Source organism: Toxorhynchites rutilus, chromosome 2 (genome assembly GCF_029784135.1).
Source record: "Toxorhynchites rutilus septentrionalis strain SRP chromosome 2, ASM2978413v1, whole genome shotgun sequence".
In the NCBI taxonomy this organism is placed as follows: domain Eukaryota; kingdom Metazoa; phylum Arthropoda; class Insecta; order Diptera; family Culicidae; genus Toxorhynchites; species Toxorhynchites rutilus.
The window spans coordinates 252763524-252780674 of record NC_073745.1 but is presented as its reverse complement, the minus strand read 5'-3'; the positions used below and the strand labels follow the sequence as shown (position 1 = coordinate 252780674).

General features: G+C 38.3%; 1 protein-coding gene and 1 pseudogene across 8 annotated transcripts; both read left to right on the top strand.

Moving 5' to 3' along the window:
• The first annotated feature begins 4059 nt into the window (after nucleotides 1-4059).
• LOC129768818 (guanine nucleotide-binding protein subunit beta-1-like) lies at nucleotides 4060-16010 on the top strand. Of its 8 annotated transcripts, none has more exons than XM_055770726.1 (3): nucleotides 4060-4264; nucleotides 4726-5859; nucleotides 15185-16010. In XM_055770726.1, exon 2 carries the CDS (start codon nucleotides 4825-4827, stop codon nucleotides 5845-5847), a length of 1023 nt encoding a protein of 340 aa, XP_055626701.1. In that variant the 5' UTR covers nucleotides 4060-4264; nucleotides 4726-4824; the 3' UTR covers nucleotides 5848-5859; nucleotides 15185-16010. The 8 variants fall into 8 exon arrangements, with proteins under 8 accessions (XP_055626701.1, XP_055626697.1, XP_055626702.1 ...); XM_055770722.1 differs by having other exon boundaries at nucleotides 4321-5859; XM_055770727.1 differs by having other exon boundaries at nucleotides 4060-4271.
• Nucleotides 7880-7962, top strand: LOC129772108 (U4 spliceosomal RNA; annotated as a pseudogene).
• Nucleotides 16011-17151: the final 1141 nt, after the last annotated feature.

Genomic DNA, 17151 nt, shown 5'->3' with positions numbered 1-17151 from the left:
GAGGGCTGGGGAGTAAGGAGGATGATCTAACACAGTCCATTTGATTTTTTTCAATTGCTCTGGAGCATTATCGTGGATGAGGAACACTCCTTTCGTCAATAATCCTGGCCTTTTGTTCTTAATCGTGGTTCTTAATCGGCCCAAAACTTCACAATAGTACGGTGATGAAACAGGCGTTCGGAGATCAACGATTCGATAACACTGAAGAAATTCGTGACGCAGTTACATCATACTTCAAAAAGTTGGACGCTACGCACTTCGCGCTCGGAATAGAAAAACTCGTGCCACGCTATGAAACATGCCTCGAACGTTACGGCGATTATGTAGAAAAATAGAAAATAAAACGTAGATAACGAAAATCACCTTGTTTTTATCCTAGCTTTGTTTTTCCGCGATTTCTGCGGCACTGAAACTAATTTTTTTAACGACCCTCGTACTATTAGGTGTACCAGTAAGTTTCTTTGATTTTACAACAGATGGCGTAACTTGATAACTATTCCAGTGAATCAAATTTCCAGACATTCGTTGGAAAGCTACTGTCATTGCGCGTCTTTTTCAGTATATGTCAAAAAGTTGAAGCGTAAACAACATAGTTTTTTGCCACTTCGAATTTGTCGAATTTCGTACCAACGAGAGTGTTACTTCAATATGAAGAAAAAAGCTGCGGAATGTCATCGCATTTATGGTGACCATGCTCCAACTGAGCGAACGTGTCAGACGTGGTTTGCACGGTTCAACAATGGTAATTTTGACTTGACGTTCCGGAGTACGTTATTAGTACGTAGCTCACCAAACCATATTCGATCATTTAAAAGCAATGGGAATGATCCGAAAGATATGACATTGGGTGCCGTATGGATTGAAGCTACGCGACATCGAACGCCGTTTTTAACGTGCGAACAACTGCTCCAACGGTATAAAAGAAAGGTTTTTTTTTTGCATCGAATCGTTACTGGCGATGAAAGTTGGGTCCATTATGACTATCCTAAACTTCGGGCTAGATAAGGATACCTCGGCCATGCATCAACATCCAGAAGGTCAGAAGGTCATGCTGTCAATTTGGTGGGACCAGTTGGGTGTGGTGTACTATGAACTGCTGAAACCGAATGAAACCATTACGAGGGACCTCAACCGACGACAATTGATGCGTTTGAGCCGTGCATTGAAGTAAAAACGGCCACAATACGAGCAAAGACACGATAAAGCTATTTTTCACCACGACAATGCTCGGCCGCATGTCGCGAAATCGGTCAAAACATACTTGAAAGCGCTGAAATGGGCGGTTCTATGTGCCACCGCCCCTAAGGGGGTGACTGCCATGCAAATGAAACACAAATTTCTGCATAACCCAAGAATTAATCAAGCAAATGGACCCAAACTTGCCATGTGAGGGTTTTTGGGTACGATACAGGTTTCTTGATGGTTTGAAATACCTCTCTACTCTGAAGGCGGGAGGGGAGGGGCTCACACACGAACAAAACACAGATTTCTGCATAAAGTGCGATTCACGTACGACATCCACGTCACGGTCACATTAGTTATTCTACCATGCAATCCTTATGAAAACATCCATATACACCGACAACGTAACGACCAGCATACGTTCAACAAAAACGACCGGCATGATTTGTGGAAAAGAAAAATTGGCGGAGAGGGACGGTTCGTTGGGTTTTTGTCTGAGCTTTGTGCCTCGGCTTTTGTTTTGATTTTGGTTGTATTTTTTATGCCAACATATCTCTTAGTTCCAAAGTTCGGAGTCAAAATCTTTCGCGACTAGCTAAGGAAAATAGTCTATATATTATTATTGTTGAATCTCGGGTCGGGACTACGGGATTTAAGCATTTAAATGATATAATTTAATGATTTTCATTGAATTTTTCCATGATTAGAACTGATTCTAGGCATGCCGATTCGAAAGAGGACATTGCAATTTAAAATCGTTGTAGGTGGCGACACCATGAATAACATTAAATAATTCGTTTGACATTTGACGTGACGGTGCTGGTGCTCGCATTGACTGCATGTGTGAATTTGTGGAGACGTTGACGGAACGTAGACGTTCTTTTCCGTAACGTTCTATGTGAATCGCACATAACTCGAGAATTAATAGAGCAAGTGAAACCAAAATTGGAATGTGAGGATTTGAGAGTACAAGAGATGTAATGAAAATCCTCTGGAAGGAGAAGGAGGGTCCCATAGAAATATTGCACATATTTCAACCAACCATATTAATAACTAAACATGAAAACTCTGAAAGAAAATAGGAAAATTGAATTCCCAATTTGGGCTTATTCTTTGGTATTTTACTTCCTATATAAGGTTTGTTCAAACCAATTTTTGGTATCAAGTTAAAAATGAGGTTTCCTTAAATATTTCCTCCTGCTCGAGATAGTATTTTTTTTTTGGAAAACGATTACAGAGTATGAATACTTGCAAAATAGTTGTATAGTTCTATAGTTATGTATTCTTGGATTCTGTATTCTATGAAAAGCATGAATTATTCCTTTTTATTACAAACCATGCGACAAATACGAGAGTTTAGACATGCGTAATATTAATGCTATTTAGAACTGAGTGACCACGAGAAAGTAATAACCCATTGATATAAACGGAATCAAAACATTAATATTCATATCAATTAAAGTCAATGGAGTACATTGACTCTATGATCTTCTGAACTTTAGAATGATTTGGAAGGCCTATAGCATCTGATGTTTATATAAACTCAAAGCCATTATAGCATAGATCAATTGGTCTGGTCTGATATTTGAACTGTGTAGCATGTTGCTGCTTGGATAGGCTTTTAAATAGGATAACAGTTGAGCGATACAGGGTTTCTTATATGCAGTATTAGTGAGTAATACAAATTCTTTGATAAAATATTTGTTGTAACAAATACAAACTTTCCATGTTTTCTTGTTATTCTTCGTTTTGACACTTACTTAAACCTGTTGAAACGCACATATAAATAAATAAACTGGATAGAACTGTATAATATTTTAAAACACTAAAAGATATTAGGTTTTAACTGTTTGACTGGATATTGCGCGTATCAACACATTTTCATTTATATAGTTAGGAGTGCGCATAGGAGTGCGTTGACTGGATCGAGAAAAAAAACTGGAAGAATCCAGTTTAAACTGGAACATTGGTAACGCTGCTCGTACTACTTTCATCAGCACAAAATCAACAACTATTGATGATTCTGAAGCAATTTTTTCTTTGATTGTTTAGAATGAGATGTACGGCCTGTGCTGTTTCTCAAGATGCATCCGTGAAAGAATCTGTAGTACAGTATTTTATTTCGTCAATTGTTGAAATTCCATCAGAATAAAATCGGTGATTCGTTTTTATAATAGCTTAGTTTCTTAATTATGCAAAGAGTGGCACTCGTGAGCTTAAAATATTTTATTTGGCGGAAAATTTTCGTCCGATTATCAGGTAATAGATAGTTTCAACCAGGTATATAAATGCGGCGAATATAATTTACTTTTCAAAACTTCAAAATATTACATTCGGAGGGAACAATTGTTACAGAAATCAATACTGGCAAAACCAAATAACTTTCATATCGTATTCTTATTTATCTGATACTCTTAAATTAAGATTGATAATAATTGGAAGATCGAATAATCCTCGATGTTTCAAAGATTTGTCACTTTCAATGTACTATCAAGGTTCTGCTGTAGCTTTGATGAACCGGCTACTATTTTGTGAGTGGTTCCAAAATCACTTTATTCCGGCTTCCAATCTAAAGCCGTTCTATCTAGCCGTTTTTTTGCAATATAACAAGGTCTCACTGTACCACGATTATCATTAATGTGGTTGCCAGATCGAACTGTTTTCAAAATACTCACATACAGCGTGAGGTACTGGTGAATCCTTGTTTGGACCAACAACGGCCCGTTGAGTACATTTATCGATCAAACATCGAAGTGACTTTTACTAGCGGGGTGTCAAAGGCACAGCCCATTTAATGCAGCTGCGCTGCGCTGTTTCGCTCTCCACGGTTTGTGATTATGCTTTGAGTTCTCCGTCTTTTCAGTGTTTTTCATAGATGTATTTTTATGTATTTATCGCTTCCATACATCGTTGAGGTTCATTCTGCCTGTTGAGTTGAGCATTGTGTGTGCGTGAGATCATCCACTTTTTCTCATCGTCGCCACTTTACACTCTAATGGAAGCAGTCTAATTGAATGCAAATAGGCAACCGCGAACGTCGGTCGGAAAGAATAATTCGATAAATTTGGTGCAATTTTATGCTGTATGTGGTGTGTTGTGTTCCATGTCAGATATTGTGTAAGTTTTTCGGAATTCCAGGCAAGTGGTTGGAGCTTGGACCCTTAGGAACGATCGAATTCGGTGGGCCAAATTCTGACGGAAATCTCCTGGAATTTTGCTTACACACGATCATCGAACAAGGGCAACCGAATACGGAACGTAACGGGGAGCGGAGTGGTAGAGAAAACTCGAGAGGAGAGCAGATCGGAAACATCAATGATGAGACGTCACTGACTTACAAACAAGACTGCTATTCCATGGTGATGACGATGATGATAATGATTGCGATCGAGTGAAAAATATACCATCAATTTAATGAAGTAATAACGAAACTCGGTGATCATTCTCGCTATGTGATATTTGTGTTTGTGGATTTTTCTAGCGCTCGATTGGAATTGTTAACTATCGTCTACACTTCTAATGAATGTAATTTAAATAAAACAGGTGTCAAGCTCACTAACTGGCCGTTTACTGAAAAGTGGTATAGTGTATAAAAACTATAGTAATTAGTGATATAAATTGTGTGTTGAGAAAAATTCAAATATGAATGAAATCGAAGCTCTAAGAATAGAGGCGGAGCAGTTGAAAAATGCCATTCGGGATGCGCGGAAAGCCGTCTGTGATACTTCGATTCTGCAGGCGACCAATCATCTGGAAGCAGTTGGACGAATTCAGCTCCGAACCAGACGCACCCTGCGAGGACATTTAGCCAAAATTTATGCCATGCATTGGGGGAGCGATTCGCGATATTTAGTGTCCGCCTCACAGGATGGCAAATTAATTGTGTGGGATTCTCATACCACCAACAAGGTTCATGCAATACCACTGAGATCTTCTTGGGTAATGACATGTGCTTACGCCCCGTCTGGTAATTATGTAGCCTGTGGCGGTCTAGACAACATCTGTTCAATCTACAACCTTAAAACACGCGAAGGCAACGTTCGAATCGCACGAGAGCTCGGAGGACACACCGGATATCTATCCTGTTGTCGTTTCCTCGATGATAACCAAATCGTCACTAGTTCCGGTGATATGTCCTGCGCTCTTTGGGATATAGAAACGGGTCAACAGGCAACATCTTTCCAGGGTCACACCGGCGATGTGATGGCCCTTTCGTTAGCACCACAGGGCAAGACATTCGTTTCTGGAGCATGTGATGCTACTGCCAAACTGTGGGACATTCGGGACGGTCAGTGCAAGCAAACATTCCCTGGACACGAGAGTGATATCAATGCGGTGGCGTTCTTCCCCAATGGTCAGGCATTCGCAACGGGCTCGGATGACGCTACCTGTCGTCTGTTCGATATTCGTGCGGATCAGGAGCTGGCAATGTATTCGCACGACAACATTATCTGCGGAATTACTTCGGTAGCGTTCTCAAAATCCGGTCGATTGCTGTTGGCCGGGTATGATGACTTCAACTGCAACGTGTGGGACACGATGAAGGCCGAGCGAGCCGGCATCCTGGCGGGACACGATAACCGCGTGTCTTGTTTAGGTGTTACCGACAACGGAATGGCTGTCGCCACCGGATCGTGGGATTCCTTCCTGCGTGTTTGGAACTAGGTCTCGTAAGTGGTATGTACCCTTTTTCAGTAGTGTTATTTCAATTGCGAACATGATATGAATTATAAATAAATAGGAAATTCATGTCACAAAGTACCATGACATAAGGCATGATTTGGTGAAATAAATACACTAATTGTTACATCTATAGAGAGTATAACATGAAAACTGTCTTTTTGGCATCAGATAATTCCGCTGTTCCACTCATACGTCAAATAACGTATGCATCAAAAAATGGACTAATTTCGGACGGTAACTACAAATCTACAAAAGATGACTTAAAGGTACAAGTTTTCCTCAAATATTACGTTTATTAAGCATTTTATAAAAATGCTTCAAAGCCTTGCGGCAGTTGCCTAGGATAACCATGGCCAATGAAAAGATCGATGCCGACATGTTCTTCAATTCTTTCGTTGCCTTGGCAATCAGCTTTTCTTCGTTTTAGCCGCAAAATTATTGGAGCAGATTCTCCGTTCGAGGTTCACGCAAATATTTTCCATCGAACGCAGGAGGAGGACATTGGTAGGGTTGACAGTCTTCGGTACAAAGTTTCTCAACCGGTATATCTCCGCCAATGACTCCTTGGCATAATGGGCCGAGGTCAAGTCAAGGTGGCAACATCCGGCACTTCGTAAAGTATACAAACGCGAATTCGTACGTCTCCAAGCGGAACTCTTTTCATTTCTTTTGAAAGTCGGAAACAAGCGTTCGAAATATTCTATTTACAGGCAAACCCTATCTCTCGCACAAAAAAATCCCCGCAAAAAAAAAACGTGCAAAACTTCACCAGTAGCTTTAAAAAATTGTGTTCGGTAGACAGGGATCGCATAAAAAAGTTTCCCCCAAGAAAATAACTCAAATCCACGCCGTTCACCGTTCAATTTCCTTTTGTTTCCCTGCTTTGCAATGGGACAGTTTGCCTTTTCAGTCGTGCGTGGCTGTTTTGTGCTTTTAGTTGCATGTCGAAACTTGTTGCTGTTAGAAATTATGCCATGCGCAATTTAGACGCAAATATGCTTTTTCTGCACTATTTTAGTGCTAAAAAATTATATCAGCATATAAGCCATCGAAAAAAAAATGGATGATAACTTCGTCAAGTATGCTTCTTTTCATATAATGCACAAGAACAAAAAACTGCACAAAAAAAAACCGCACAAAAACGGGGTTTCCTGTATAGCGAATTCGTTTTTGTTCAGTTTCAATCAGGGATGCCAGGTGATTTTTTCAAATGTCTTCACATGGTGCGTAAAAATGTCTTCACATGATACGAAGAAATGGTTTCAAATGTCTTCACAGTCATATCGAAAAAACTAAAATTCATAGCTTACATTTGGACAAAGTTTGATAGCTCATTCAATGTTTCTATTAATTGGCATTATTATATAGCGCATTTCACTAAACTTGCCTTGAGGTTTTGAAGCTTATTTCAATAAATGTGCAAGGAATATATTTCACAACTGCGAACTAAATTTCGTGAGTTTAGAAATGATATTTAGCCTGATATACCGTTGGTTGAGTGAATATCGCCCCGGTTTCCACAAAAACGGAACTGTGATAACTCAATTTGTTTATTTCAGCTTTGACGTTTTGGTTGTAGCTCAAACCATTTCCATAAAACTGATTATTGAAAGGGCATGTAACCGGAAAACCTTCGTTTTGTGAAGTGGTCGTTTGAAAGTTTGAGAAAGAGATTGTATAATATAGGTCCAAATTGTAGAGAAATGTATATAATAGCAGGCCTTTAAATATCTTAGGAACAGATAAATAAATGAAAAAGAGTATTCTTCCTCGGACTCTAACGAAGAATGGTTGTTCGTGTTAAAGTGTGAATAGAATATCCGGAAGTAAAAGATTACTGGGTTCTATACAAATTAATAAAAATACAATGTCACAATCATTCAAATTTTCTAGTGCAAATGAACTAATATCTTCTAGAGACATTAAAAGTCCCTCGTTGTTGAATTCATTCTATATACTTGTGGATTTTCTGCTTGGAAAAGATTGAAAAACACGAGTGAATGACCCCGAGACTAGCTTTGCGCAGTGGCGATATTATAACCATTGAGGTTTATCCGAGGTGTAATTGTTGCTTGTTGAACACTAAAAAAAACCCGAGGCAAAAGTCTCTAAGTTACTAAGAACAAAAGTAAACAAGTGACACTGATAAAAATGCGATCGAATGACACTGACACAAAAACCTTACTTCTTTTAACGATCTTTCCGGTCAATAGTTCGAAATTTATGAAAATAATATCTCTCAAAAATTCACATACGCTATCATACTGAAATGTCTTCACATATTTCATAATGTCTTCAAAATGTCTTCACAGTAAGTCATATGTCTTCAAAATGAAGACATGTCTTCAAACCTGGCATCCCTGGTTTCAACCCCAGTTGCAACCAAGATAAGTGAAGTGGAAGGTAAAACGTAATGTCAGAATTGCCGTTCGGACGTATCCCGTAAGTTTGAACTTATTTACATAGATGGTATCCAATCAACACTAAACATTGACTACAGTTTCGCCGGCACGGTTGATTACCGTTATGAACCAGCACAAAAACAAAGCTGCAAATTATACGCCAGTGGCGGTACCACGATCAAAGCATTCCTTGAATCACATTAGCCGAGCCAGCTGGCGGAAGCATATGCATAAAGGTTACTAGGTAACAATTTTCAACGACAACTGTTTATTTATTATACTGCTTCAAATACCTTCGACGAAATCAAATGTAACCATATCAACGTAAGTAATAACATAAACAAATCCAAACTTTTCGTCTTGCCATTCCTCATACGTCTTTTCTAAATAGTGTAAATTACGAGCCACCTGTTAACTCCACCATCTTGGTTGCAACCTAACTGCTGTCAAAAAGTTTTTTTATTCACTCAGTTTCAACCTAGTTTTGCACTAGGTTCAACCCGAAAGCTGTTGGGTTTGTTAGAAGTAGTAGGCGTTCAGACCGAAGATTCAAACACAGCAACCATGTAATAAATTAGGAAATAAAAATTTTTCACTTCTGTTTCAACCACTGGAGAGAGTAGTACGTTTTACTACCTAATCTAATAGGTTATGGGCCCAGCACGCTTCCACTCTAATAGGGTTCGCACTGCGATGTTTCACGGACTCGCACTCGGGTTCACCAATACAACTATACTGAACTGTCAAGTTTCGAGTATTGTTTCCGAAAAATCTAAAAATAAAGACCATAAAATCGGAAAACCTGCTGCTTTTGCATTATTGGAATCGTAATCCAATTCGAATTACGTTTTTGAAGAGTAAAGTGCGTGTCACATCAAATTGCATCACGGAAAAAACGCGGTAGAAATTGAATTTTTAGGAATTATATCTTCAGCTTTCGCTTATAATCAGATAAGAGTGTATAGATCACGTTGGCCATCCTTCACTGTCAATTTTTCGTAAATTTGGAAAAATGTCGTCGAACGAAAAAGAGCGTCGTGAATTAATCCTGCGCACTAATTTCGAGAATCCGGAGTTGTCACATCGGGACATCGGTAAGATGCTGGGAATCGTCCAATCCACGGTCAGCAGAGTACTAAAACGATACTTCGAGAACCTGACCATCGACCGGAAGGTGAAGAACGGCAAAAATGGATGCTCCGTCAGTGAAAAAGATCACAAGCGCGTAGTTAAGCAGTTTAGACGTGATCCGAGAAATTCGGTCCGGGATGTCACCAATAAGCTGAATTTGTCAAGTTCATTCGTCCAGCGGATCAAGCAGCGGGAGGGCCTGCGTACATACAAGGTTCACAAGGCTCCTAACCGCGACGAAAGGCAAAACATGGTGGGGAAGACACGAGCCCGGAAGCTGTACACCGAAATGCTGACGAAGCCGCATTGCCTGGTAACGACGAAACCTACGTCAAAGCGGACTTTCGTCAGCTGCCGGGCCTGTTGTTCTTCTCCGCAGAGGACAAATTCAGCGTTCCGGAGGAGATTCGCAAGCAGAAACTATCCAAGTTTGCCAAAAAGTACATGGTGTGGCAAGCGATCTGCTCTTGCGGAAAGCGGAGCGCCCCCTTCGTGATGACCGGCACGGTAAACGGGCAGGTTTACCTTAAGGAGTGCCTACAGAAGCGCTTACTACCACTATTGAAGTAGCACGAGGGCCCGACCATCTTCTGGCCGGATCTCGCTTCGTGCCACTATTCAAAGGACGTGTTGGAGTGGTACGAAGCCAACGGGGTCACCTTCGTGCCAAAGGAAATGAACCCGCCCAACGCGCCGGAGCTTCGCCCAATAGAGAAATATTGGGCGATTATGATTATGGGTTATTAAAACTACAACCTGACGTTGTACAGAACCTTATGGACGGGGTAAAGAGGAAGGTGCGAGCATACGGGCTTGGGCTCGAAATATGAATAAAAAGAAAATGCCAAAAGTTGTTTAATAGTTTTTATTTTACTGTCTAAAATTTTCAAAAGGATCGGTCTACTGGGCCAATTTCTACAGCGTTTTTCCGTGATGCAATTTGATGTAGCACACCCTTTATATTCGCATAAATGGCATTAAGCTTCGTGTGCTTTTATTGGGAGGCGAAAATAATGATGGATTTTCAGGTGGAATAAAAATGCATTTAAAATATACATTATGAATTAAATTTTACTTTTACGTATCGAATATGCGTTCTACGTAATGGAATAAGAAGTTTTTTTCGAAATTACAAAAACATATTAAACGAAAACTGTGTCTGATGATGATTTTATATCATAATGGTTTTTATTTGTAGAACAAACAGAAAGTGTATCGACAAATGGTTAAGTAAGTGTCAGGACTACATGTGATAGGTAATCAAACAACATGAAGTAGAAATTTTCATTCAAACTGTTATAATTTTACACTGCACTTGGTCCTTCTGATTTGGTAGTGAATAATTTACCTCCCAAGCCACTGTACATTTGTCATCGCAAATATAAACAAATCAGACAACAGTGGAACTCCGATTATCCGCGAGCGGATGATCCGCGGTGCGGATTATTCGCGACAGCGAGTTCCATAGTAAATCTATAGGCTTTCCCGAAATTTGTCAGTGAATGATAGGCTCGTGCACTTTTGTTTTGGTCATGGTCATGGCTTCCACATTATCTTACCACTAGTGTACACGATCTTGTAGATGGATAGTTTAAAGATTTCTGTATTGATAAAACATAGTTTTCATGCTGAAATATCTTTTTTTTTTGAGTTTGGAACTCATTTTTAGGCCTTTATTGCGTTATCTCCGATTTTCGTTATTTGCGGTGTACTAGCCAGACTATTCCGCGGATAATCGGGGTTCTACTGTATTAGCGAATTCATTTTTGTTCAATTTCAACCCCAGTGCCACACTAACTGCTGTCAAAACGTTTTTTTATCCACTCAGTTTCGCACTCAGTGTCGCACTAATTCGCCCCGAAAGCTGTTAGTTTCGCACAGAGATGTTTCACGCAAGGGATTGCTAAGATGGCCGCCTTTTAGTAGCCAGCATAGAAAATCATGAGCATAGAAATCATAACCTAAAATTAAAAATGAAGTGCTCCGCGCGATTCTTCAGCTGTGATTTTAATTATAAATCGTCAAGAATGCTTCCGGATGAGTAACCAAACATCGCTTGCCAAAGGAAACTATCTAACGTAATAAAATATTAACATATATGACTCCAAACATTAAACAATACGTGAGCCCGCTAAGCGCGAGCCCTGTTCTATGCTGCCTACGCTCAATTTGCATTGGATGGGATAGGGTTGCCAGAGCCCCGGTTTCACGGGTTGGCACTCAGGTTCACCAATACAACTATACTGAACTGTCAAGTTCCGAGTATTGTTTTGGAAAATCTGAAAACAAAGACTATGAAAATGGAAAAAATGCTGCTTTTGCTATTATATTATTGGAATCGTAATCCAATTCGGATTCTGATTTTGAAGAGTATATTCGAGTAGATGGCATTAAGCTACGTGTGCTTTCATTGGGAGGCGAAAATAACGATGGATATTCAGGTGGAATACCTGCTTTCAAAATCAAAATTATGAATGAAAATTTACTTTAACGTATCGAACATTTATTTTATGTGATAAAATAAGAGGTTTTTCCGATATCGCAGGAACATATTGAACGAAAACTGTGTCTAATGATGATTTTATATTATAATAGTAATTATTTGTGGAACAAACAGGAAATGCATCGACAAATGCTTAAGTGAGTGTCAGAACTACTTGTGTTAGATAATCAAACAGTATGAAGTAACAATTTTCATTCAAACTTTTATATTTTTATACTGCACTTGGCCCTTCTGATCTGATAGAGAATAATTTACCTCCCAAGCACTAATAACGCCACCAGACGTCGACACTGTACATTTGTCGTAGCAAATATAAACAAATCAGACTATATAACGCACACCAACAAACCACCTCATTCGTGAACCCGAAAACGTTTTTTTTATTACCGAGTCAGTTTGGAACTAACCTAGTTTCAAAAACGAATTCGCTATTAGATAAAGTAATATAGCGAATTTGTTTTTGTCCAGTTTCAACCCCAGTGCCAAACTAACTGCTGTCGAAACGTTTTTTATTCACTCAGTTTCAACCTAGTTTCGCACTAGGTTCAACCCGAAAGCTGTTATGGCGGGTTTACATCGTTTAAATTAGGGAGATCTATAGCTATAGATGGATTTGTTCACCCGAAAATAGATGTAAACGGGTGAGATTATATTTGATACACTTCTCCGAGGTATATATGTATAGGATGCATAGAATATATTCAGGCATATGTAAACGCTGGTGAATTTTTTCACTGGTGAGAAATCACTAAAGTTGGATGCAGTTCTACTTCAGGTGAATAAATTCACCAAAAATATGAATATATTCATTAAATAAGTTCGCGCTAGTGTAAACGGTTGATGCGATTTCTATAATTCTCATCATATTTCTTCACACGAAATTATTACTAGTCTAAACCCACCCTTAGTTTCGCACTGAGATGAATAAAGACTACGAAAATGGAAAACCTGCTGCTTTTGCTTTTGTATTATTGGAATCGTTATACAATTCGGATTCTGATTTTGAAGAGTATATTCGCATAGGCGCATTAAACTACGTGTGCTTTCATTGGGAGCCGAAAATAATGGTGGATATTCAAGTGGAATAAACATGCTTTAAAAATAAAAATTATGTATAAAAATTTACTTTAACGTATCGTTTTCTATTTTATGGGATGAAATAAGAGGTTTTTTTTCCCGAAATTGCAAAAAATATATTGGACTACATGTCATAAAAATAAATATACTACATGTGTTAGGTAATCAAACAATATGAAGTAGAACATTTCATTTAAAATTTTATATTTTTACACGGCGCTTGGTCCTTCTGATCTGATAGAGAATAATTTACCTCCCAAGCACTGATATCGCCACCAGACGTCGACACTGTACATTCGTCATCGCAAATTAAACAAATCAGACTATCACCCATATTCTGTATTTCGATCGATTCGAAATATTTCGAAGGACTTGATTTCATTCTGTATTCCGTTCGAGTTGTTTTTGCATTTCGTTCGATCTGTTTCTCTTCGTACATTAAATGGGCAAAACGTTCGAAATAGGGAATGCTAAATTATAACTCGAATGAATAACGGTTTCGAACAAAATGGAAATCCGTCGGAATACAGAAAAGTGCTGTATATAACGCACACCAACAAACCGCCGCATTCGTGAAACTGATAACGTTTCTTTATTACAGAGTCAGTTTGGAACTGACTCAGTTTTAGAAACGAATTTGCTAATAGTGTCACATGCAGCGGATTCTTCCAGTTTTTTTCCTCAATCCAGTCAAACAGTTAAGCTTCAAATCTTCCAGTTCTTTCAAATATTGTCCAGTTTTTCTATATGTGTGCATCTCATTTTATAATACATAAATAGTATCCCTCCCTCACCCTTCTTTTCATTGACCAATTTTGTTTTTTGACATATTTCGTTCATACCTAAATACACTTTGGATCGATCTTTCTCTTTACACGTTCTCAGTGTCATTTGTCTCCTGCTTACAATGCTTGGAATTCAATATGGTTGGCGCGTGTGGTGCCTAACCAAGCAGCAACGTGCTACATTGTCTCTGAATGTATAGAAAAATTATATGTTCTAGTTCCTCAAAAATATTCTTCAAATAACATTCAAAACAATTCAAATAACTTCGTCAGATGAAATCGTAACCATTGGGATACCGTTCCGTAGATGGGCAACACCGAGCCAAAAATCGGTCGACGTGATTAAGGTAATCTTTAATCCTTCTTCTGTGTTTAAAGACTACGAGTGTGGTGTGAATGATAATTATTCAATACTTTGGAGAAAGAGTCGACTTCTATCCGATAGCCAACGAATCGATGCGGCTTGCCACGTAGTGTCGCTTCAGTACCATCCCTACTGTAGCCAAATTCTACATGTCAATTAACTTCGTGAACCACTGCACATTCGGTAACATCAAAAACTTTAGAAATTTTCAAAAATGGTACATGAAATCGGGGTTTTCAAAAATGTTTTTTTTTTGTTGCCAAATGTCTTCAAATTGCATGAAACGCCGAGATCTACTGTCATCTCGAAATTTTTTTTAGTCAAAAATCAACACTCTGGGATTTAGTCGTTTAGAATACTAGGCAAAAAGTACAGTTTAGAGTGCCAATGAAAATCGTCATCTCGATTTTTCGTACAGGACTTCCTGCTAAATGTTCATATGCACGATGTAATGTAATGTGATGTAAAATATTAGCTCAATCGGATTTCATTTGCGTCAAAATGTGAGTTTTTTCGAAAACCGAAAAATCACCGAAGGGGAGAGTACATGAAATCAAAAAATTTCCAAAAATAATTTTTGATGCGAAATGCTTTAGTATCGCATGAAACGTCGAGATTTACTGTTATCTCGAAATTTTTTTTTAGATAACAGTAAATCTCCACGTTTCATGCAATTTCGAGACATTTGGCACTAACCATTTTTTTTTGAAAACCGAAAAAATAACTCTCACATTCTGACGTCTCCGATACTAGTAAATGAAGTCTGGTTTGAGCTGATATTTTGCATAGGATAATTTTTCGTGGGAATCAACATTTTTAAGAAAGTTCCGTTTGAAAATTCAAGATGACCATTTTCATTGGCACTTTAACCACTATCCACCAGATCTCCCTTTGCAACTGAACTCAAATATATATCACAGTCGTTAGAAGTGAACTAAAATCAACACTGTAGTCGATTTCTTAGGAAGAAACATCAATACAGAATCCGATAAATTTCATAACATACCCACTTGCCAATCTGATAAACTAATTTGCTTTATTGCTTCTGTTTTTTAAGGAATCTAACCGAAATGATGTATCGAAGGATGAGCGCACAATATGGAAACGAGCTTACAACAACGAACCAAATCGCTGAGTGGAAAGAACACGCAATTGCATCTATGTTGTGTGCCTTGATCCGCATGATCCGTACAACAGTCCGGTCGAAGCAAACTCCGCCGATGTTAGCATGTTCCAGAAGAAAAGAGAAGATGATAGTGCGAATATTCTTCGGAAGCAGCTCACGTAAGCCAAAAGTTATTAATAATAACAAGTGCCTTCAAATTGTTATAATCGCACCAGATTAATCACCATTCATATTCAGTAATTTATACGAAAACAATTTTCCCGGTAGCAATTATTAGTAACTAATGTATTGTACGAACACACATCAATAGCGTGGCAAAGAAAAAAAACGATAATTTTTAAGTGGTACCAATTAGCTATTGTTTATCTGTCATTCTTAATAGAATTTCATTAAATTACCCGCTATCTGTATAAGTTTTATGCATTCGCAAGAGATAAAAAGTACACATTTATTTTAATATACTATTTCGATCTATTTGATGGGCTCGCTTTGTTTCACTAGTGTTAAGCATAATGGAACGGCCTAATAGATAAACGCGCACACAGTTGTCCGGAACGATCGAAACCAATTATTGTCTTTTCCACAAATCCAGAGCATCCAGCTATAGAAACATTGTTCTGTTTGAACTAGATGATGGAGCGAAACAACAAGAGAAATATTGATTCAAAATTTGACCAGTTATCCAGTTACACGTATAAGTAGATTGTGAAAAGAAGTTTTTAACTATTTGATAATATATTCTTAGGTTGGAAAAATGTGTCTTTTTGTTTAGCAATTCATAGAGAAATGAGAAATTGTCCTTTGGTCGCTGTGAATTGTTACTGCTGCTCGGCATCTTTATAGAGGCAATAATCAGAGGGTTCAAATGCTAGCGTTATTTCCCACGACCTAGCGCACATGTCTTATAGCCGCCCATTACAATGAAACATTTTCTTAGATTGTTTGTACCGTATTGCAAGGTTGTTCTATCGCAACTTTTCTAAAGTGTGATCAGCTCAAACGGAGCGTTATTCAGTGTATTCCAAAAACATCGGATACCATTGATGTTTCGCTGTTAGTTCAAAAATTTAATGTTTTTTCCCTTAGCGTTATATTGTTGATTTCCAGCACTTGTGTCCATAATTGTTAGAGGAATCACCACGGAGTACAAACTTTGATATGAAGGTCTCATGACCTGCAAAAGTATATGACTCATAATTTCATGAGGTTGTGCTCCAATTAACCAAATTTCAAATCTAGTTTTAGTTGAAAATTGAAAACGTTATTTGAATAAGCACTAGTTCATGTTATAGTTGAGAGAAATATAAGAGAAAATAAAAAAAAAATTATTGAGAAAATTTCCTACAAGAACCATATATATTTCATAGTTAGATTGGCTTGTTGTCATTCAGATATATTTGTGAAGTTACAACACCTGACTTTTTGCTGTTTCGGACTGTTGAACATTAATGAATAATTTAATTAATTTCAGTTCCGTTTCAAAACGTGCAAATGGATTTTCTTCTATGTTTTTTTTTCTTCTATGAAGGGGAATGTTAGAGTGGGAAGAATTTAGTCTTACAACGACGCGGGTGGAGTTAGACAAAGAAAGTGCACATACAAATGTACATGCAAACGTCAGCGGTCAACGATCAAAGTCAACGTCAACGTAAAAGTCATCTTTAACACACACACATGCACACACAGATGCATACACAGAGTTAATCAAAAGTTTCTGATAGTAAATGCGTTCCCCGGTAGTGAGCGCTGCTTGATGAGCCAGGATTATGCGAGCCATGGACGCCAGAGTGAACGTGTTAAATACTCACGATGTTAAAACTGGTAGTCGGTTTAGGTTCACCTTTTGGAGGTTGGTTCAGAACCACCCCGACTTTTTCAAATAACGGCATGCCGTGTAC

Excerpts from the sequence above, each read along its gene's own strand:
- LOC129768818 (XM_055770726.1), top strand. The coding sequence starts at position 4,825 with ATGAATGAAATCGAAGCTCTAAGAATAGAGGCGGAGCAGTTGAAAAAT.